Source organism: Ahaetulla prasina, chromosome 6, assembly GCF_028640845.1.
Source record: "Ahaetulla prasina isolate Xishuangbanna chromosome 6, ASM2864084v1, whole genome shotgun sequence".
Lineage (NCBI taxonomy): Eukaryota > Metazoa > Chordata > Lepidosauria > Squamata > Colubridae > Ahaetulla > Ahaetulla prasina.
The window spans coordinates 40,025,289-40,049,929 of record NC_080544.1 but is presented as its reverse complement, the minus strand read 5'-3'; the positions used below and the strand labels follow the sequence as shown (position 1 = coordinate 40,049,929).

General features: G+C 39.4%; 1 protein-coding gene across 3 annotated transcripts; it reads right to left on the bottom strand.

Annotated features, from left to right (window-relative positions):
* Positions 1 to 2,851: 2,851 nt before the first annotated feature.
* Positions 2,852 to 23,995, bottom strand: C6H10orf143 (chromosome 6 C10orf143 homolog). 3 transcript variants are annotated; one of them, XM_058188343.1, is made up of 6 exons: positions 23,341 to 23,516; positions 9,920 to 10,084; positions 9,739 to 9,804; positions 6,929 to 7,009; positions 3,862 to 5,709; positions 2,852 to 2,895 (listed from the first exon to the last, which is right to left on the bottom strand). In XM_058188343.1, the coding sequence occupies exons 1-4, from the start codon at positions 23,404 to 23,406 to the stop codon at positions 6,980 to 6,982; spliced, it is 327 nt and encodes a 108-aa protein (XP_058044326.1). In that variant the 5' UTR covers positions 23,407 to 23,516; the 3' UTR covers positions 2,852 to 2,895; positions 3,862 to 5,709; positions 6,929 to 6,979. The 3 variants fall into 3 exon arrangements, with proteins under 3 accessions (XP_058044326.1, XP_058044324.1, XP_058044325.1); XM_058188341.1 differs by lacking the exon at positions 6,929 to 7,009 and having other exon boundaries at positions 23,341 to 23,995; XM_058188342.1 differs by having other exon boundaries at positions 3,862 to 7,009; positions 23,341 to 23,509.
* Positions 23,996 to 24,641: the final 646 nt, after the last annotated feature.

Genomic DNA, 24,641 nt, shown 5'->3' with positions numbered 1-24,641 from the left:
GGATCGGTTCGTGGTTATCTACCTCGGCGACATCCTGATTTACTCCCGGTCCAGGAAAGCCACCTTCACACGTCAGTCTGGTTCTGCAACGCTATGGAGCAACAACTCAATGCGGCTGAGAAATGCGTCTTCTTCCGGACTTCCATAGAATTCCTCGGCATATCATCTCGCCCGAGGGCATAGCCATGGACCCATGTAAAGTAGAAGCTTTGTGTAGCTGGGAAGCCCTCGTCGGGTGAAGGATGTTCAGCGCCTACTGGGCTTCGCCAACTACTACCGGACCTTCATCCCGGCTTCGCCACACTGACAGCTCCACTTACCCAGCTCCTCAGGAAGAAGGTTGCATTCGGTGGGGTCCCCGCAGCAAGAAGCATTCACAGCCCTCAAGAAAGCCTTCGTCACGGAACCCGTCCTGAGGCATCCCGACCCGCTCCGGCCTTTTGTGGTGGAAACGGACGTCAATGTGGCTCTGGGAGCGGTGCTGCTACAGGCTCCGACGAATGGCGGCACACTTTTCCTGCGCTTACTACTCCGGAAACTCAACCCTTCCGAGCGCAACTACACTATCTGGGAAAAAGAGTTGCTGGCTATCAAGGCTGCATTCGAGGCTTGGCGACACCATCTGGAGGGCCCGACATCAGGTGGAGGTCCGAACGGACCATCGGAATCTCGAGCACCTCACCACAGCTCGGAAGTTAAACCAGCGGCAGATCCGTGGTCGTTGTTTTTGCCCGGTTCAACTTCCGCGTGACCTACATTCCCAGCGGTCACAACCGAGGGCGGATGCCCTGTCCAAGCCAGAGTACTCTGCGCCAAGGACCCCTTCCTCCACGGACAGTGCTGCCGCAGAAGCCTTGGCCGCAGCACGGGAGCCAGTGGACTTGCGGGCCCAGGTGCGAGGCGCAGCGCCAGGACGCCTGGTCGCAGCAAAGGAGAGCGGAGGTGGGCCCCACGCCCTTGGACCTTGGAGGAGGACTTACTCAAGTTTCGGGGCGATTATATGTGCCCACAGGACCACTCCGAGCCCTCGTCATGACCCAGTGCCACGACAACCCTGCAGCAGGACATTTTGGGTTCTTCAAGACCTCCACCTGGTGACACGGACCTTTTGGTGGTTCTTCGAGTGCGGCATGATATACATGCCTACGTGACATCCTGCGACTGCGTCGGCAAGCCAAGACCGCCACGGGGCCCCTCCCGGCTCCTCCAGCCCTTGCCGACACCCGACAGACCCTGGGGCGATCTCTATGGATTTCCTGACAGACCTGCCGCCCTCTGGGTTCACCACGGTGCTGGTGGTGGTGGACATGCTCACCAAGATGGCACACTTCATCCCATGCCGCTGGACTGCCCACAGCCGCAAAACGCCCGCCTTTCTGCAGCACATCTTCCGCCCATGGTCTACCGGACAGGGTGGTTTCGGACCGCTGGAGTTCAGTTCACAGCCCGCTTCTGGAAGAGCCTGATGGCCGCGTTGAGGTGCAGGTATGTCTGTCGTCATCGCACCATCCGGAGACCGACGGGGTACAGAGAAGGTCATCGGTATACTGGAACAGTATCTCCGCTGCTTCATCAACCAGCAACAGGACAACTGGGCCGACTACCTGTCTCTGGCGGAGTTTGCTTTTAACAACTCTCAGCACACCTCTACTCAGATGACCCGTTCTTTGCCAATGTGGGGTACCATCCGCGCTCTTCCCTCTGGCACCACCGGACTCTCCTGTTCCCGAAACGCAGACCTTCCTGACGGAATTGCATGCGGTCCAACAGTTGGTACGTCAGCAGCTGAATCGGGCAAAGGAGGACTACAAACGGTCCGCCGACCGCTCCCGACGGGCAACGCCCCCGCTGGCAGTTGGAGACCGGGTGTGGCTCTCCACCAAACACCTCCCGTCCGACCGCCCGGTAAAGAAGTTGGACCACCGATTCATCGGCCCGTTCCCTGTCGAGGCAGTCATCAACCCGGTAGCCTACCGACTGACCCTGCCACGATCCATGCGGATCCACCCCGTTTTTCACCGGTCCCTTCTGGTTCCTGAGGCCACACCGAGTCCCCTTCGGTGCCCAACAGCACCCGTCACTGTCGCTGAGGACGGATCGGAGGAATACGAAGTCCACAGCGTACGAGACTCTCGCTGGCTAAAGGGTCGTTTCCAATATTTGATCGCGTGGAAGGGATACGGGACTGATTTCTCCTGGGTAGATGCCTCCGATGTTCATGCCCCTGACCTGGTGCAGGCCTTCCATGAGCAGAACCCAGCCCGACCGCATCCCGATCACAGCCCGGGGAAGGGCCCTGCGGTGAGGATAGTGTTGTGACCCAGGTTCCTGGACCCAGACTCCTGGACTCGGATGATTCAGAAAATGAGGGAGAAGACCTGGCAAGCCCTGCTTCTCTTGAGCCCTCCTCCCTGGCACCCACTCAAAGGGAGGAGGAGGCCGGCAAGCCTGATTCTCCCGGCCTTCTTCTGATTTGGCAACGCCCAAGAACAGTTTTGGAGGACGCAAGATTACGAAGGCTTGATCGGCGCAGCAGCGGAAGAGTTGGGACAAAGCCAAGTCATAATTGTCATGCAGTGACATCTGCAGAGACTATAAATAGGAGGCGGGACTTCCTGGTTTTTTGTCTTGGACAAAGCAATGAATTTGGCGCGAGCTAACTATTTCATGGAGGGAAGAATATATTCGTGAGTAATTCTGGCCTTATCTATAATTTCCTCGTTATCTCCAGAAACTTGGCAGGCCCGTGGGTAGACGTGGCCAGGACATGTATCTATGTAAATAAAAGGAAAAAAAAGGAAGGCCTCTGACGGACTCTTTGCTGGGAGTATTGGGGGAAGGGAAACAGAACAAGGCCTCTGTTTTCCACGAATGCACCAAAGCAGGCATAGGAACCTGGGGTCTGGATGGGGAGAAACAGACTCAAGCTCAATCCCTCCAAGACGGAGTGGCTGTGGATTCCGGCACCCCGGTACAGTCAGCTGCATCCGCAGCTGACTGTTGGGGGCGAATTAGTGGCCCCAAAGGAGGTGGTTCGCAACTTGGGCGTCCTCTTGGATGGCCGGCTGTCCTTTGAGGAACATCTGGCAGCCGTCACCAGGAGGGCTTTTTACCAAGTTCGCTTGGTTCGCCAGTTGCGTCCCTTCCTTGACCGAGATGCCTTATGCACGGTCACTCACGCTCTGGTTACGTCTCGGCTGGATTATTGCAATGCTCTCTACATGGGGCTGCCCTTGAGGTGCACCCGGAGGCTGCAGTTAGTCCAGAATGCAGCTGCGCGAGTGGTAATGGGAGCCGCTCGAGGCTCCCACGTAACACCTCTGCTCCGTAGTTTGCACTGGCTTCCTGTGGTCTTTCGGTGCGCTTCAAGATCCTGGTTACCACCTTTAAAGCGCCCATGGCTTAGGACCCGGGTCCTTACGAGACCGCCTGCTGTTACCGTATGCCTCCCATCGACCCGTACGCCCTCACAGAGAGGGCCTTCTCAGGGTGCCGTCCGCCAAACAATGTCGGCTGGCGGCTCCCAGGGGTAGGGCCTTCTCTGTGGGAGCACCGACGCTCTGGAACGAACTCCCCCCTGGCTTACGTCAAGTTCCTGATCTTCGGACCTTCCGTCGTGAGCTAAAAACATACTTATTTATTCAAGCAGGACTGGCATAAATAGTGATTTTAAATTGGGGTTTTAGAGATTTTAAACATTTGTAAATTTTTTAAATTTTTAAATTATCGGCCATTTATTAATAGTTTCTTTTAATTTCTTTTAATTGTATATACTCTGTATTTTATTTCGGCTGTACACCGCCCTGAGTCCTTCGGGAGAAGGGCGGTATAAAAATCTAATAAAACTAAACTAAACTAAACCAATGCCTCACTAGATCGTCAAAAGTTAAGTGATTCTCCATAGGCCCAGTGTCTGTGGAGACCCGGCTGGCAAGGAGGAATAGGCAGGGTGAAAGTTGAAGTGCATCTGCGGTCATTCGTAAGTGTGAACGACTGCTGTAGTGCTGCAACATTCATAACTTCAGGACTCTGTCATAAGTACTTGGGGTGGTGGTGGTTATGTTGTAACTTTGAATGGTTGCTAAGTGAACTGTCGATTACCTGTAGTTTATTAGCCTTCTTAAGAACAATGTTGCTTTCCAGAATTTAATTAAGATATTTCAAACCTCTACGTATTTTACTTACATATGCCACGTTGAAATTAAATTTTGGGTGCTTAAATTCAGTTTTATGTTCTATGTAACCAAGTGGACAAGATGCCCTGGCATTCATTCTCCAAATGAATCAAGGAGATTGTGGTGAGGATCCTATGAAGCAAGTTGGGGAATTCATAAAATCAGGCAGAGACATTTTCTGTCAACCTCAAGGATCTTGACTTTGGATAGCATTTTAAATGCATTTATACCTAGTCCGTTATTTCCAAATATGCCAGTTTAGCATTAATAGAGGTTTTTGAGTTAGGTAAACTCAAAGCTCAGTCCCCCCACCCCCAATATGAATTGTAGGTTTGTTACTGTGTTCATGTTTTACATATAGTCACCAATTTATGCTCACAATTGAGCCCAAAATTTCTGTTGCTAAGCAAGACAGTTGTTAAATTTTGTTCTGTTTTATAACTTTTCTTGTCACGGTTGTTAAGTGAATCACTGCAGCTTTTAAGTTAGCAATACGGTTCTTAAGTGAATTTGGCTTCCCCATTAGGTGATCAAAAGGTGATCACATGACCCCAGGACACTGCAACCACTACAAATATATACCAGTTGCCAAGCGTCCAAATTTTGATCATGTGACCACGGGGATGGTGCAATGGTCGTAAGAGTGAAAAACAGGAATAAGTCACTTTTTTCAGTGCCATTATAATTTCGGTTACTAAACAAATAGTTATAAATGGAGGACTACATGCATGTGTTTAAAATCTGCTTCTACAGAGCAAAATCAACCTTGGGTTATACTAAAATGTATACAATAAATAATACATATAACTGATAAAACTTTAGGAAGTCTTCCAATATACATAAAAAAAACAACTTAAGATTTGTGAATGGCACTTCTACATTTATTTTCCAGTAAGTGGTGGGAGACATAAAGGAATGTCAGATTTACCTGTCATCCTCTTTGCTACCTACAGTATGTTTCATAATCTATGTGGAGATAATGTTGGAATAAGAAAATATAGAATCTAATGAATGATTCATGTAAGCTTCAGCCCTAAATTTAAAGGCAATGATTGCATGGATGGAATCTGCAAAATGCTGGATTCTATATAATAGTCTCACACTACAGCCAATGTTGCCAATAACATATGGGCCTGATGAGATGGGATGCACCTTGTCAAAATCCTGTGAGATTTAAGGAAGTCTCTCCTAACACACTTAATGTATTTATTGTCCAATGCAATTAGAATCTGGGCAACTTATAGAATATGTATTAAAATACTATAATAATATCTAAACAATAAACAAATATTGTATGCGAAAACTAAATCAGCAGCTTTGGAATCAATCCTCCCAAATGAAGAAGAGGCTTTATAACTTCCTGGAAGGTTGTAAGAGTGAAGGCCATCCTCACCTGTGTAGGTAAAGTATTACATAGAGAAGACGAACCCTGACCCTTTGTTCACTGAGACTCTTTCACAGATGAGTGTCCATCAGAATGCACTCTTAGGTCTCTTCTAGCTGCTGATTTGGAAACTGCTTTGTTGATAACATTCTGAAGGAATAAATGAAATATCTCAGTCTCTGGACCGCAAAGGCATAACTGTTTTATGGTGGAACAGAAGTGAATTGTACTCCCTCTCCTTAATTATTTTCTTAATAGGTTATTCATAGCTATATTACAATCATGAGCAAAAAGTATTTGAACTGTATAGTCAGAAGGAACAATGAACCATTGGTAGTTTAATTCACCAGGTTTCAGTTGCTAAATATTTCAGCTAAAATACATAGAATCATATGACAGAACTTTTATTTAAATTCTGACATTATATTACAGTGCTGGCATTATTTATACATTTTTGTTAATTCACTTAGCATAAAAATATATTATTTTTAAAAGGTCCTAATGTTTTCATATAAAATGCTTCCATAAACTTTGTTATCAGAAGCAGGTCTATGTCTTCTTGCTGTAATGCTGAATTACAAATAAATCCATGAAAATGTACTAGATGTATACTTTTAAAAAATTGTTTTAAAAGTAATTGATTTAATCTTGCATTTTAAAATAATTTGATCAACCTCAAGGGCATTTTATGACATAGCAAATATGCAGATTAAAATAAGGTTTACTTGCAGCAACCAAAGAACCGTAAGCAATTCATTTGACTCATTTTTTATTTCATGTAAAAAATAACTAATTCTTATCTTAACATTTTGTTTTTCGTCACTCAGATAGGACTGATTCAGCCAATAAGAATCTCCCAATTTATTACTCTCCAGGTGAGTTAATTCTAAAGTTCCCCAGTCCCTCTTTCCCTAGAATTTGTGGGATTGTATTAGAAAGTAGTTTTACTAGATGGTGGAAGTGCACAGAATATTGCAAATCAGCAAAATTTAATTCCTTTGATATTATTTTAAGATTGGGAGATTAGATCTCTATTTGAAACAGATGTTTACTGCTGACATTGCTGTCAAGATTCATTTAGAAACAACACATATTTTGGGTGTTCAACGCAAGATGTACCAGTGAAAATAATGCAATTAAGAACTTATATTCAAGAAAATATGCTTCTAGTAGTACACGATATGTATGTATTAGAAGTGGAGACCTTTTTTCCCTAAACAATAGATAATACAGAATATTAAAAAAACAAATCAAACTGGGATTCTACTGAAAATACTTTTTTAAAATATTACTTATTTACTTCTTTTTTACACCTATGAGAATTTTTAAGAGAAGTAGAGAAAATATTAGCAGCTCAAGCTTATCATACATCAGTTTGATAAGTTTGAGTTTATCATCTGTATCAATGTCCTTTGATCTTCTATAAACCCATCATGTGACCAAAGTGTCCCTGTAATGAAAAACAAATTGTATTATTTGAAAACAAGTTTTGTTATTCAGATAAAGTTTTCTATCACAATAACGATAGAGAAGAAATGTAAGTAAGATTTGCAGTTTTGTCAAAGTTGGAAGGTTATAAATACTATGCTAAAAAAAAGAATCATGTTGCTGGCAGCCAGATTCTAACTAGAGCTGGACATGTTCATTCAAATAAAGGCTGAACTGACATCCAGCATGAATTGTTGAATAAACCAAGTTGGTTGGATTAATTTATCACATTGATATACAAAGCAAGTTTACAGACTACAATAGTTGGTTCTATATAATTCACTATTAAAATCAAAGAGGTCATATTAAATCTTAGCACAATGTGTGAACTCCAAGGGTGAAATCTAAAAATTTTCCCTACCAGTTCTGTGGGCGAGGCTTAATTGGTGGGTGTGGCTTGGTGGTCAGATGACTGGGTGGGTGTGGCCAATAACAATAAATAATAAAAATAATAAATAAAGTATACAAAACAATAAGAGGTACCAAAAACCAACTTTCACACTTTACACACACAATACAACACAACTGACTCACACACAATGTAAAAGCAGCTGCACTTCACCCAAAATGGCCCCTGCAACAAGCACGAACCTCACACTTTCACACTTTTCACACACACAACACAACTGACACACACACACACACACACAATGCCACATACAGCTTTGTAAGATTTTGTGTGTTTGTGTAGTTAGAGTGAAACACTACAGAAACACACCAAATCTCAGAAAGCTGCACAAATATTTTATTTTATTTTATTTTATTTTATTTTATTTTATTTTATTTTTTTATTTATTTTATTTTATTTTATTTTATTTTATTTTATTTTTTTATTTTATTTTATTTATTTTATTTTATTTTATTTATTTTATTTTATTTTATTATTTTATTATTTTTTATTTTATTTTATTTTATTTTATTTTATTATTTTATTTTATTTTATTTTATTGTGGACTTCAACTCCTCAGCCAGCAAAGCAGGAAGTCAAAGCAAGCTTTTTTTTTTCTTCAGTAGCTGAAGAAAGCATGATGTTGCCAGCCCGAAAGAGCAGTAATTATAGGTAAGTGAGGAGGGGGAATTGGCTGGGCATGGGTGGAGGTTCTTGTAAGTGGGGGCTGTTAAAAAGTGAGTTTAAAAGCCTGTGAGGATCAGGAAACTCCTCTGGGATCGCCAGAAGAGGCTTTTAAAACCTCAGGTTTTTTTCTTTTTTTCCCCCCTTCGGCTGAAGAGGGTTTTTTAAAAAAAACTTTTAAAGGGTTTTGATGATCTCTGTTCAGCCCCGCAATCATCAGAGGTTTTTTTTTTACTTTTAAAGGCATGTTTCGGCTGAAGAAAAACTTTTAAAAGAAAAAAAAACCCTCTGGTGCGGCTCAGCAGAGGCAGGGGGGGCGGGGCCAGGGATTTTTGCTACCGGTTCTCTGAACCAGCAGCTGCCATCGCTATCTAATCGGGCGAGCTGGTGCGAACCGGGAGCATTTCACCCCTGGTAAACTTCAATGCAATTTCCAAAAATCCTATGTTTTCTGAATTGAATCTGCAGTATTTAAATGTACAATGTCCAGCTTTCTTTCAAAGAAGGGTCAGGGAGACAAAATAAGAATACAACTAAAGTAGCTAAACTCTGTTTTCAATGCTGGTAACAAGAGTATTAGCTCTCTAAACTGTTATCTACCAAAACATGTTCCATGAAATTATATAATCCTCCTTTAAAGCTACAGTATTTAAACAAAGAGATACCACTTCAGCGTCTCAAAGTTTCATAAGTTTATGGCTAACGAACGTTAGAAACACAATGAAGGCAACCTATCCTAAGATAAAAGACGTATCAACTTTTAATTAAAAAGCATTGCCTCCTTTTTCAAGAAATCACTGTGGATTATATGAAGGAGAACCTACTTCAAATATTACATAGAAACAAAATAAGACATTTCCTAATACTTAATCTTCTCATTTATCAAATTTGTTCATAAATAACTCTGTTTTCACTGGCTTTCACAGTATTGGAATATGAAAGAAGATTTCAAGGGTTAGTTTAGCTTCATGAAAACAAGTTAAAAATCATACCCTTATTTACTTTGTTTTAATTGTTTATTTCCTTATGATTGCTCTGACCAATTGTATTCAGTCTTAACTTTTTTTTTAAATGCACAGCTGGGAATGGGACTAAGCGCTTCACTAAAATATTTGGAAATTTGCACTAAGAATTTTGGCTTGGAGGAATATCATCTTCCTTGGGTTGAAAGCAATTCTGCTTAACCTCAGAACTCTAGTTGAATTAAGTTATGTCTTAGATTGAACATATCAAAGAATAATATTCAATTCTCCCCTCTTCCAGTGTTGTAGAAATACTTCTAAAATCTCTTTGTAAATCTCAAATGTTTCCAAACAGGAATAGAGTAATACATGCCTTAACTTGCATTGAGATTAATTTAGGTGACTGAATTCTGCTTTCTAGAGTGTGTTTGAAAAACGAGCCTGCACTCCCTATATTTTCTACCTAATGCAGGAAACATATTAGTTTGCACTCTGCTAGCATACCAAGAAAAAGCTAAATCAATCTGCTGCTTTTATTTACATGCTTTATCCCTGAGAAATGTAATTGCTGTTTTTTTTATTAACCTTATGTTTTATGGCTCTAATATTTAAGAACAAGCCTATCTTATGTCATAGTAAGAGGGTTAATACACTTACAGATTCGCCAGCAATACATCTTGGACATGGCTGGGCAGTAGCTTTGGCTTCATTATCCGTAAATATCTGATTAATAAGCACATATATATAGAATTCTCAAAACAACATAAAAAACACTATTTGACCTCTTTATTATAAAACAGTGAGCCTAACAGCATAGATCCCATCTTATAAAACATACCATATAACTTGGTTTCTCCTTCATAATCTGAGGACTGAACAATTCAGTGAGATCACTCTCCTTCAAATTCCACTTCACAGCCCAGTAATCCATAAAACAGTTGCTTAATGGATGGCAGGGATTGATTGCCTGTGGAACAGTCTCCCAATTTTTGCACACTCGTTTCTGTGAAAAGAAAAATTAAGTCTAAGGCCTTTTCCCATATGCTTGTTATACATGCATCTTGGCCAAAGTGGCTTGCTCTTGAGAAATCATGATTCTGTTTCTATTGCAACCACAAGTTATTGCATGACCATGAGCAATTGATGGTCATTGTTCTTACTTGAGAAATGACACATCTCACTATTATAAGAAGACTGCAAAATATTTCTTTATTAAGATGCAAAAAATAGACATCATATTGTCAGCCACAAAAGATCACATTAATTTTCAATTAAACTGATTTGCTCATTTGCACAGAAATCTAATCAACTAACAGCACTATTTTGATGCTAGATAAGGGTTAAGAGAATTTAAGAGGGGTTGGACTTAATACTGCTCTGCTTGTGGGAATTAGAGACTCTAGGCTAATTCCTCTTTTGACCCAACCCTCTCACCCTTCTGCCACTCCTTCTCTTACACATATTTACCTAATAAGGAAGCAAGATTTTCCCCTAAACAATTACCTATGATTTTGAAGAAAGAGCATTTCATAAGATTAAAAGATGCTGTGAAAATGAGGAAATGGATGAGAGGTATAGATGGCCAAAATTTAGAAATATTCATAGATAAACAGTTGCCAGTCTGGGGCTTTTTACCTAGAATTCAACCCTTTTGGTAAATACCCAACAATATTTCCCTTTTCTTTTGTGTGAATATATCTACCCTTCTTAACCTAGTTTTGTTCTCCCTCTTTCTTTCTCTATCCTTTCCTCCTTCATTTTGAGTCTATTAGAAGGGGAAGGAAAGGAATGTATTTTACTTTACCTGACTCTCCTATAATCCTAAAAGCTTTAACCAAAAACTTTCTACTATTGACCTCACCCCATTCCTAAGAGGACCATAAGGGGCGTGCATAAGTGCACAAACGTTCCTGTCCTATTGTTTTTCTTTTCTTCTTCCTATATATATATATATATATATATATATGCTTATACCTCCTAATATTTACTCATATATATGTTTATATACTATATAATCTTTTTGTATGATGTTGTGTCAAAATAAATAAATAAAATAAATAAATAAATAAATAAATAAAGTATATATGTAAACTTGTGTAATTTTGGGTTTGGGAGTGATGCTTTGGTAGGGCTAAAAAATAAAAAAGTATTTCCAGTGGTAAACACATCCCTGAATGAGATAAACATTATGGCTGAATTGGTGGCTAGCTATTGGACCTAACCACTGAAATCTCTGAAAAAGGAGAGACTGAGATCATCCATATGTACTTTGGACACTTGCTGTTTGTGACAGGAACTGACATTCCTCTGGTTGATTGTGTGTCAAACAACTGGGAGTTGAGGGATTTCATCAAGCTCAGGAGTATAATGTAGCCTCTAAAGATTTTACATTGAATGGATCCTCATTTCTTAGTAACTATTGGAATTAATTTTTATTATTTTTTAAATATTGAAATATTGGAACAGCAGGTTTTACAGTATTCACGGTGAATCTCCTTCAATTCATAGTGAAAGGATTTGTAATTTATGAATTCAAAAGCTCAGAAAAAAATCTTTTTGGAGTAAACAGAAAAGGAGTTATCTTGGAAAGATTTAAATTGTCTAAAGATCCAGACAGATGTGAAATAGGATTTGAAACTAATTATATGATTATATGTTTTTTAACTGCAAAAATAAAAATGTAAGATGGGTCTTGAAGTTTTGGACACTAGAGGGAACCAGAAAGACCTAAGGAATGTATGTTTAAAGGAGAAACATACAAATTATTTGCTGATAATGGAACACAATACTTTAACATTAGATGTATTTAAGGACATATGGGAATAATAGAAAGTCTTTTAAAAATATCTGTTATTATAGATAAATGGATTGTAAATTTTGTGGAAGAGGAATGAGTTTTATTTCATAAGACTGAAACTAGTTTAATGTGGATTTGGAATTGAGAAGTTATAAGAATGATACAATATGCAAGGAGATAATAAACTGCTTATATAAAATTGGAGCATGCTTCCACAATTAAAAGGGACATATTAATAATAAACCAGAAGAGGAATATCCTATAATGGATGTACAAAATTAAATTTTCTGCAACAAGAGCAAAAAAGAAAAATTACTTTAAGAAAGAGATCAGTTAAAATTTTCAAGGTTTTTCTGAGGAGAGAATAAATCAATAAAGAAAGAAAGAAAAGGAAGGAAAAGAAAGAAAGAAAGAAAGAAAGAAAGAAAGAAAGAAAGAAAGAAAGAAAGAAAGAAAGACTAAAATTTTAGGGAATGATGAGAGGGAATATAATGTTGGCTTATTTGATCAGTAAAGTAGACGGGTTGCTATCACTTACAACCATTAAAGGACTTTTGGCTGATCAGGACTGAACAAAAAGGTTTTAAGGATCTGTTCTCAGGTTAGAGAAAGTATAGAAATATACTTTGTATTTTATATCTGATCAACATTAATCTAATTATGTGCTAAACCCTGATGGATTTTGATTAATTATGATTGAATGATGAGGTTTTGGTGATTTCTTTGAAGGTAAGGGATGAGATATAGAAGGGAAAAAAAGGGTAATAAAGTTTCTTTAAAAAAATTAAGTTTAAAATAGGTATTTTGTTATTTCTGGTAGCCCTTAATGAACTTTTCCTGATTAAAACTGAATGTTGAGTTTCTAAAGTTGTTTATAAATAAGGAGATGAGATATGGAATGAAGAGATATTTTTTGTTATTAAAAGAAGGCAATGAGTTGTTTTAAAAACACTATAACAAGCGGGTAGTTACTTCTTCATTTTTTCTCTTTTTTCTGTTCTCTATTATACATTTCTTTTTCTACTAGTTTTTATCTGTATAAGTGTAATCACTAATTAAATTAATATATAAGAGTGATCAGTGTATGATTTGTTTTATAATCAGGCTTCCTTCATATATGCAGTTAATTTTAGTCAGTAGATATTAATTCAATACACGGATACACAAGAACAGTTTTTTCCCGAAGGCCATCACTCTGCTAAACAAATAATTCCATCAACACTGTCAGACTATTTACTGAATCTGCACTACTATTAATCATTTCATAGTTCCCATCACCAATCTCTTTCCACTTACAACTGTATGACTATAACTTGTTGCTGGCAATCCTTATGATTTATATTGATATATTGACCATCAATTGTGTTGTAAATGTCGTACCTTGATGAACGTATCTTTTCTTTTATGTACACTGAGAGCATATGCACCAAGACAAATTCCTTGTGTGTCCAATCATACTTGGCCAATAAAAATTCTATTCTATTCTATTCTATTATAGTCAGATATACTGTATATGCCCACACATATATGTATATACACATATACAAATAATAAATGTACATCTGACTGAGTGATATGCAGAAAGATATTCAGAAATCCAACCTATCAAAAACAGCACCACAAAAAACAGATTAGGAACACAAGTTAAAATAGGGGAAAAAATGGTAAGTGAACATCTGTCTACCCTAGACGAGTTCAAATCACCAGGACCGGATGGATTACACCCCAGGGTTCTGAAGGAACTGGCAGACGAAATCTCAGAACCACTGAACTATATCTTTCAAAGATCCTGGAGCACAGGGGAACTGCCAGAGGACTGGAAAAGAGCTGATGTAGTTCCCATCTTCAAAAAAGGAAAAAAAACAGATCCAGGAAACTACAGACCTATCAGCCTAACCTCAATACCGTGGAAGATTCTGGAAAAGATAATCAAGCAACGAATCACTGAACATCTAGAAGCAAAGTAATAACTAAAAGCCAACATGGATTTGTCAAAAACAGATCATGTCAAACTTATTTGCAATCTTATTGCATTCTTTGACAAAGTGACAAAATTAGTGGATCAGAGGAATGCTGTCGATATAATTTACTTGGACTTCAGTAAAGCATTTGATAAAGTAGATCATAATCTACTACTAGATAAAGTAGAAAAATGTGGGTTAGACAGCACCACCACCAGATGGATTCATAACTGGCTGACCAACCGCACTCAACATATAGTCCTCAATGGAACTACATCCACATGGAGGGAAGTATGCAGTGGAGTACCCCAAGGCTCTGTTTTAGGCCCAGTACTCTTCAACATCTTCATCAATGACTTGGACGAGGGGATAGATTGGGAACTCATCAAATTTCCAGATGACACCAAGCTGGCCGGAATAGCCAACACTCCAGAAGATAAGCTCAAGATACAGAAAGATCTTGACAGACTTGAACATTGGGCGCTATCTAACAAAATGAAATTCAACAGTGAAAAAAGTAAGGTTCGACATTTAGGCAAAAAACCCAAAATGCACAGGTACCAGATATGTGGTACCTTGCTCAATAGTAGTAACTGTGAGAGGGATCTTGGAGTCCTAGTGGACAACCATTAAGATATGAGCCAGCAGTGTGCAGCAGCTGCCAAAAAAGCCAACACAATTCTGGGCTGCATAAACAGAGGGATAGAATCAAGATCACGTGAAGTGTTAATACCATTTTATAATGCCTTGGTAAGGCCACACTTGGAATATTGCATTCAGTTTTGGTCGCCACGATGTAAAAAGGATGTTGAGACTCTAGAAAGAGTGCAGAGAAGAGCAACAAAGATGATTAGAGGACTGGAGGCTAAAACATATGAAGAACGTTTGCAGGAACTGGGTATGTCTAGTTTAATGAAAAGAAGGACTAAGGGAGACATGATAGCAGTGTTCCAATATCTCAGGGATTGCCACAAAGAAGAGGGAGTCAAACCATTCTCCAAAGCACTGAGGGTAGAACAAGAAGCAATGGATGGAAACTAATCAAGGAGAGAAGCAACCTAGAACTAAGGAGAAATTTCCTGACAGTTAGAACAATTAATCAGTGGAACAACTTGCCTGCAGAAGTTGTAAATGCTCCAACACTGGAAATTTTTAAGAAAATATTGGATAGCCATTTGTCTGAAATGGTGTAGGGTTTCCTGCCTGGGCAGGGGGTTGGACTAAAAGACCTCCAAGGTCCCTTCCAAGTCTGATATTATTATTATTATTATAAGATTTCAGATGTAATTTCCAGTCTAAGACTGGCAAGATGGAGAAACTGGGGTTTGCAGAACATTATTGTTTGATTGTTGTCACCTTTCTTTTTCTTTATTGATGGAATTATCTAAGATTCAGGGGTATTTTCTTTTTTGATAACTATGATGCAGGTAACAGGTATTTAGAGAGGAATAGAAAATACAAAGAAAAACATTACATTGTATAATGGATTTTGGTATCAAAATGATGTATTCTGATTTCTGCAGTTTTCTATTTTATAATAGGACAGAGATGGAGGATGCAATAGGAACACTGTCGGATGAAGCTGATCACAAAATCCATAAAGTTCCATCCACAGAAATATCTGAACTGAACCTTTATATACCTTTATAATAAATTGTTTGAGTAGGATCTCCCTCTCTACTTTCATCAAGTCTTCCTGTATCTACAGGAGCACACAATAGATACAAACTTAAAGTGAACCGCTCCAAACTCGATTGCAGAAAATATGACTTCAGCAACAGAGTGGTCAATGCCTGGAACGAACTACCTGACTCTGTGGTTTCATCCCAAAACTCCCAAAATTTTAACTTTAGATTGGTTACTATTGACCTTATCCCATTCCTAAGAGGTCTGTAAGGGGCGTGCATAAGAGCACCAGCTTGCCTACCGTCCCTGCCCTAATGTTCCCTTTAATTAGAAATAAAAGTATTCATTTTATATATTCAATTTCATAATATATTATCTAATACATACTCGGCAAAATAAATAAAATAAATAAATAAAATCTTTGTATCTTCTGAAAATGGCTTCATGGTTCCTGTCTCGGGTTGACTGGACACTGGAACAGAAGTACTTTATTTTGCAAAGGATACACCTTTATAGGAATCAAGTTTTAAAAAATATGAATATAAACAAAAATGAAATGAAATAGAATCCTGTTAGGTTAAAACAAAGTGGATGAGCAGAAGAAGAATATCCCAGGGAAAAAGGCTGAAGCATGACTACTATTGAAAATGAATCAGCATACATCTAGAGGAAGTGAATCAGAAACAAAATATGTATTATAGTAAGAATGTACAAAATGTAATAATAAAAATCTGAGAAGACCCTCTGAAGACAGGCTGCTTTCCATTGGGAAAACATCCATCTCCTTTGTTCCTGGAGAATTTGTCCTTTATTAAAAGCTATAGCAGGCAAGTACAAGCAGCATAACTAGCAAGATGCATGAAAGGATAGATAAAAGAGAAAACTGATTTACTGCTATGCATTAGAAGAAATTTTCTCTTATCAAAAATAAAACCAGGCTATTGCTTTGGGTCTAAAGCACTTATGATCAGAGACAGGAATTTAGCATACAGAGTAGCTGGTTATGAATGCTACACTAATGCAAGCAGAACCTGTAGAGGTTTCTATAGAGACTCCCAAATTATTCCGAAATTTGAAGGCATCAGAAACATCTCGAGGAATTGAAAAAACAGACCTGTGTAGAATTTTGATTGTGGAGAACGCATTAATAACTCATACCTAGCATGTCCGTGGCAAGGCCCAATGGGTCAGAGAGCTATGGAGACCTTCACATTGAACTTCATAAAAATGATGCATAAATATGGCAACATCATTCTTCTGCAGTTGAAAAGTCCAAATATATTAGGAAGGATTATGCTATTGAGCAAAGTTTAAGTGATTATAATAGCAATCTCATATGATTATTAATGGTATGTGTGTTTTGTGTGTGTGCGCGCACACACATACTGTACACATTCTGAACAGGAAATGGATTTTTGCTTTATGAAATCAGTAGATGAATAAAACTTGGAAATTGCACGAGGATTCTTCATGAAGTTTCATGATATGTATACCATGATCACAAAGAATAACAACTTATCATTTGAAGGCATATGCTTTAGGTAATATTAATTGCAGCTTCAAACTACAACATAAAGGCACATTTAATATCATTATCCCTCATTTTTAATATTATGCTTACAGCCTCTCATGTTCTGTTCAATATGAACAAAATTCAGGATAATTATTGTGGTTTTTCTCTTGAGCAAGGTCACATTCTTTCCTTTGTGATTGTACTTGAGCTTCTATCACCAACAGCTATAGCAAGTAAGCTCACTATTTTCAGACAATGAGTGCTATTATCCAACGAGTGGTCTTTTCACAGTCCTCCTATAGGAGAGTGTACAATTTTGCTTTTAAATGCAGCACCTGCTGTTTTTCCATATACAATGCATGGAGTATTAAGCATAGCATTAAGTTTGAGGATGAAATATTCATGAAGGACAAACCAAAGGCCTAAAAAATGGGGATAGCAATAATGAATGTTGCTGGGCCAAATTAATACCTTCACTAAATTAAAGAAATTTCTGTAAACTCCCAATTTCTCATTCTGGATTGCTTTATCCATAATACTGTAGGAATTTGGGACGACATGCACAATTGAGTTAAATCTAAGACATAATACTTGACTTACAACCATTTGTTTGGTGAGATTGCAACAACACTAAAAAAAAGTGAATTATGATCGGTTTTCACCCTTATGACAGTTGCAGCATCTCCATGGTCACATGATCAAAATTCAAGCACTTGGCAACTGGCATGTATTTACAACAGTTGTGTTGTCCCAGGGTCATACAATCACTGTTTATAACCTTCCCAAATGGCTTCTGACAAGCAAAGTCAATGGAAGAAGCCAGATTCACTTAACAACTGAATGGTTCATTTAACAGTTGCAGCGATTTGTTTAACAACTGTGGCAAAAAAAAGGGGGGGACAACTCATTTAACAACTGTCTTGCTTAGCAAAGGAAATTTTGGGCTCAATTGTAGTCGCAAGTCTAAGACCAACTGTAGAGGAAATATAACTATATATGCTTCAGAAAAATGGGAGTAGTTTTATCCCATATATTTTCCTTAATTGGGATATGTACCTCCTGCATTATTTCTAATGAGTCAGCCCAATAGCGCATACTACAGCCTGTATTATGGAATTCACATACAAATGCATTAATAACATTAATGTTTTATGATTAATCTTAATTTTATATAAAACGTTGTTTTATAGTAATTTATGGCAAAAATAAACACTAAAAAGATTATTTGGTATTGATACTCTTCTTAGTTAAATTTCATTAAGCACTCTTCTTAGTTAAATTTCACAAGGGCACTGAGATTCAATAATAGATAGCTTAGAATATCTCAGTCATGTATCCTTGTTTAAACTCCAGGAAATGTTGCTGCATATAATGGAGCATAGGCTGAAGTTCAATACTCAGTTATTGATAACTGCTGACAGACATTCTCTATGCTTATTTGTAGAAACTTTGAAAAAAAACCTACTTTCTTTGACCTTAGCGTGATATCTTTTGCAATATGGTTTGAATCAAGAGAAGGCTGGGCTGGTAACTTGCGCTTGCCGACTGGTATGGCTGCATGTTCATTTGGCTGGGAGCACTTCCTTAGCTAAGTATATCAGTGGGATAAGAATTAAAGGAGACGCCAATTACCATCTCTGATCTCAAAAGCTGCAGATAAGACCAATCACCCCTTAAGGGTGATATTAAAACTCACTCTACTGAATATAAAGCATTAAAGTAGATGGCCTTTAGACAGACAAGGAAAATGAGGATGGCATTAGCTTGCATTATTCTGATCAACCGCGCCAACAAATCCAATCCTCCGTAGAAATGCTATTAGTGTCAGCCCTCTCCCCTCCCCTCCCCCCAAAAAAGGAAGAGGAGGGAAAAGGCTTTGTGTAAAGTCCCTGAAGGAAAAGAAGCAACTAATGTCATTAATGTGTTAACAGCCTCTGGTCACTTAACAGAGTAGTTTTAATAGGCTCTAGAGGGGAAACATGTCCAGCCCTTTTCAGCCAAAGGGTAGGTTAGAGCTGTGTGTGGGTTTTGAAGATAGTGGGTTAAGTTCCTGGGGGATTTGCCTGCCTTGTTATATATTTGCAAATGTACTTTTAATAAAGCAAATGATGGCTAACTACAATTAAGTACCAAAGGTGGCTCTTTTAACAAGCACATGCCATTGCACTGATAGGTTTAATTACATTATAAAGCTCACTGGAAAACACTTCAGGAAAAAGATATAGGGGCATCACCGTTCGCAACATTAGCATATAACAAGTCACTAGTGATTTCACTTTCCTGTCATAAGTTTGCTCCTGCATTTGAATTCTGAATTACATTTCAAGTCTCTTAAAAATAGATTTTTCCCCTGTAACCCTTCCCCTCCCCCCCGTTACAAATCTCTTTACCAGAGCTTTTTTTGCCTCCTATAATAAAAGTACTATGAAATCGCCAAAGGTCTAGGCTCAGCACTGTTTAATTATTAACACTAGAGGGCTAAAAGAAAAGGTAATATCGAACAATTGAATTCTTAGAAAGATGAAGCCAAGTTTTATTTTAAAAATAAAATGATATTTTCAGGTAGATGTTTTGCTTACAAAAAAAAAAAAAAGATGGCCAACTGCTGTTGACTTTTAAGGGATGACATTTAGGACAGTTTTCATTGTACTGTAGGTTTTTCCTTAGCTATGAGGAAAAACACATTGGCATAAGAAAGAATGCAATGAATATTATTACCAAGGAGTGTAGTACTCCAGTTTCTCAGGTTTCTAAATATCTTTATAGATTGTGCTGCCTGTCTTCTCCTGTAATGGCATGTAGATGTGACCTTGGGAGAGAGAAGGAAGATCCACGGACAACGAAACAGCCTGGTAAGAGGCAGTTCAGTCCACAGGTAGGTGATAAGCATGAGAAGCATTTATGATGGGACCTTTCCTAGTTTCTTGGGAACTAAAAATAGAGGAGGGGAGAAATACTTTCTCAGTCTTGTAGAATTGATAGCAGCTCTGTCAGGTACTCCAGATAAGAATAACAGAGTAACAGAGTTGGAATGGACCTTGTAGATCTTATAGTCTAACCTCCTGCTCAAGGAGGGAACCCTATACCACTTCAGACAAATGGCTGGCCAGTCTCTGCTTAAAAGTCTCCATTTGAGACTGGACAGCCATTTTTCAGCGTTGGAGCACCGACAACTTCTGGAGGCAAGTTGTTCCACTGATTAATTGTTCTAACTATCAGGAAATTTCTCCTTAGTTCTAGGTTGCTTCCATTGCTTCTTGTCCAGCCTTCAGGTACTTTGGAGAACAGGATGACTCCCTCTTCTTTGTGACAACCACTTAGATATTTGAACACTACTATCACATCACCCCTAGTCCTTCTTTTCATTAAACTAGACATACCCAATTCCTGCAACCATTCTTCATGTTTTTAGATTCCAGTCCCCAAATCATCTTTGCTGCTCTTCTCTGCACTCTTTCCAGAGTCTCAACATCTTTTTTATATTGTGGCAACTAAAACTGGATAGAGTATTCCAAGAATGGTCTTACCAAGGCATTATAAAGTGGTACTAACACTTCATGTGATCTTGATTCTATCCTGTTAATGCAGCCTAAGACTCCGTTGGCTTTTTGGGCAGCTGCAGTACACCTGGCTCATATTTAATTGATTTTCCACTAGGACTTCAAGATCCTTCTCACAGTTACTACTATAGAGCCGAACCCTGCCAGACTGAAAGTAATTCTCCCTTTCTCTCCTTTTAGTATACAGAAATCCATGGAGGATCCCTTCTGAAATGCTTCTTGTGTTCTCCCCATCTGTGTACAGGTAATCTTCAATTTATAACCACAATTGAACCCATTTCTTTTGCTAAGTGTGTCATTTGTTAAATGAATTTTTGCCCCATTTTACGACTTTTCGTGCCACACTTATTAAATGAATCATTGCCGATCTTAAGGTCACAAAAGGGGATCACATGATCCTGGAACACTGCAACTATCATAAATATGAGTCAGTTGCCAAGCATCAGAATATTGATCACATGACCATGGGGATACTGTAGTAAGTGTGAAAAATGATCATGAGTCACTTTTTTCAGTGCCATTGTAACTTCAGTCAATAAATGAACTGTTGTAAGTCGAGGACTACTTGTACTGACTTGCCTCTTATCAGAATATTACCTAACTTGTGGGTCCTCCTCTTTTTCCCAAGGTTATTCCCACATACCATTATATTTCTCCCCTATCCTCTTCTCAGAAAGGTGATTTTATAGTTTAATGTTTCAAATTACAAACAAAAATCTTAGATGCCAGCTACCTGGATATTTTTCCAGCCCCAGGTAATATTTTTAAGTGCACACAATCTATCCTGCCTATCCCCATCCTTTTAGCTTTCCACCTGATTCTAGTACTTCTGAACCAGCAAAGAGTTATGCCAGTAGCATCTGCGGTGTAAATTTATAACTGAGTGATGGTTTCTGACATTTATGTATATACAAGCTGCTACATCTTTCTCCATTCTCACTTCCATGACAGCTCATGAAATTTCCTTGTCAGAATCTGCTATTTTCTTGCAAGAGTGGCACAGCCTGATGGATGAGAGGACCCTCCAGGAAAGGAAGGTGATGTAGAATCGTTTGAAGATTTTGAAGAAGCACTAAAAGTATCTGTCAGAGATACTTTAGATTTACAAATACTAGAACTGGTCCATGAGACTGAAGTTTATGGCCCAGATCTGAGTTTTAAAATAATTGCTTTGGAATTCACAAGAGTCAGAAGAAAAAGCTTGGAGCAGAACTTAGAATATACTCTTACCGATCTTTGATTTGCAAACTGCTATTATTAGCTTTCTTCATAAAAGTCTAAGAAATGTCAATTGCAATTTCTCTCTCTCTCTCTCTCTCTCTCTCTCTCAAATATGGAATATTGGGAAAATTTTCTCTATGTAGTATTGTCCAGATATGATGGGCTACAATTCCCAATATTCTTTATCAGTTGGCTTGGGATTCTAGGCGCTGTACTCCAATGAATCTAGAAAATATGAAGATCGAATAGAGAAAGCTGTACTATATTAAGAGTTTTAATTGAAGTCTGCATTTGTTTTACTGGTTGTGAACCAGTATGTGGAGTAATTCAAGTCCCATGGCTAGCAATCACTACGATTTTGGCAGCCTGGATCTGATAGTCTCACTCAAAATGCCAAGTTGTACATAGACCTCATGCTGAGCAGCACTAACTACAGCCAGAAAATTTGAGTTGCCCAAAATGATTTGCTTTCTTTTCAATCAACAAGAAACTCAGCAAAGTAACCCCTTCCAGCAAAATAATGTATTACCGTATTTTAAATATTATTACCTAGTTTGCATTAGGTTACCAAAGTTCTCCAGCTAAGTTCTCATCTTCTAGTGTCTGAGGCTCAAAATGGGTATCAGAAGACCTTGAGGAAATTCATTGCCACATCCTGTTAGATTTGGGGGTGCAAGTTTGGGTTCTCCTAACACGTGCTTCTCTCCTGTGAATCTAAAGGAAAATCTCTGAAATAAGGGAGGCAAGAAAGCAACCACAACACTTTTTGGGCCCTGTGCCCTCTAAACTCTTCCCAACTTCCCCTCTTCTCCTTAACCTCTTCAGACGTCATTCACAATTGAAGGACAAGGTCATATTTAAAACAGAGGAAAAGAACCATGTAAAATTCTACCAAGGAACAACAACCCGCCCCACAGGAGCCCGTTATGAAACAATAGAGAAGTCTGAGGAAAAGGAAAGAAAGAAAGAAAGAAAGAAAGAAAGAAAGAAAGAAAGAAAGAAAGAAAGAAAGAAAGAAAGAAAGAAAGGGCTGAAATATTCCAGCTGGTCAGAAATGCAAGCCAGACACACTGTTACTTTGGATTAAGGCCAATTCAAGATACGACGCGATGCATTACGACTTTAAAAAGAAGTGCATGATAAAGAGGAGGAGGAGGAAGAGAAGTTAACTTGCAAAGAGCGTCTTGTCACCCTTCTGAAGTCCCCCCCGCAGCTAAAGTAAAAATTTGGATTTGGATTAAGGCGGAAGCGAGCACCCCCACCCCCTGAATTTCATTTCCTTCTTCCCATTATATTCCTTTCCTCGCAGTTCTTTCCTCTTCGTCTCCCGGTAGAAGCGACGGGGCTCCGGCCAAATTTAGAAGGGCAACCCTTCAACGTGCAGCCGGCTTGCTTTCAGCACCACCGTTTCTCCAGCGAAGGCGCAGCCAAGTGAGGGCAAAGCGGCTGAAAGGACGGGTCGTAGTAGCGTCGGCGGACTCGACAGCGCATGCTCTCCGCCACTGCCACCCGCTCTTTCCAGGCAGGCCCGCAGAGCCGCTGGCTTGCGCAGTTCTAAAACGCCGAGCTGGTTGGACTTACGCGCTCGGGCTGGGGGGCGCAGAAGTCCTCTGGCCGGCCTCGCCGCCGCTCCCCCATCAAGTTCATGGAGGCCCGGCGCAGGCAGGGAGTGCACCTCTGTCCGCACTTAAGCTCGCTGGGCCGCTACTCGGGACTTCGCGCCCGGCACTCCGCCCCCTCTTCTCGACAGCCAATCCTCGTAATTTAGCCGCGGAAGGCAAAGGCTCCGTTGCCCGCGCTGCTTTTTCTTAAGAGTGGCAAGGCCCTACGGGCAGCCCAGGAGCTCTCCCGGGGGCAGTTCCGTAACACGCAGAAGTATCGGGGCTAGACGCCCAGGACTCAACTCCGGGGCGGAATGGGACAACTTTCCCCCACCAAGTCGCCAAGGCCACCTTGCCTTGGCCAATTCGTTGCAGCCAACTCACAATGGCCAATTTTATCACAAGGCAACTCGCCACAGGACAATTCAGCAATTCAGTTTGATTATTTAAAATAATTAAAACATTTTGTCATTCACATGTCATTTTGTGCCTCTTTTATTATCCTTTCTTTAATGATTCTATTCCACCATTTCTTCCATAGAAGTGTAACTCTTGTCTCACACCCGGTTGTGAGTTGGCAGCAGTGAGTTGGCCACTGCAGATTGGCTGCGGTGAGTTGACCTAGACCCAGCTTGGCGCTCCAAGAAGCAAAGAGGCATGCTTCGATATCTCTGGAGCTTTGCCAATTATTAAGGAAAATTCTGGTTCATGCATCCCGCTAAAGTATGGTTTAACTGTGGCTTTTTGAATGCACTACCCATGGCTAGCTTCACATCATGCAAGTGGTATTCTATGTGTTGGTGTCTTTGGCTGGGATGAGTGGAAACTTCATTTTCTGTAGTCTAGCATACCAAAAGTCTTTGGCTATCCACAGTACAGATAATTCTCGACTTACGACCACAGCTGAGCCCAAAGTTTCTGTTGCTGAGGAAGACAGTTGTTAAGGGAGTTTTGTCCCATTTTATAACCTTTCTTGCCACAATTGTTAAGTGAATCACTGCAGTTCTTAAGTTTCTCCATTGACTTTTCTTGTCAAAACATTTTAAAAGGTGATAACGTACTGGAGACAGTGCAACTGTTACATATACCTGCTAGGCATATAATACCTATAATTTTGATTATATGATTGTGGGGATGTGTCATATGTGAAAAATGGGCATAAGTCACTTTATATATATATAAATTAAGCTTTAAAAAGAATAGTAAGAAGGAAAAAGTGGAAGAAAAAGAGGAAAGAAAAGAATATAATAAAGAAAAAGAAATATTTAAAGAACTAATGTC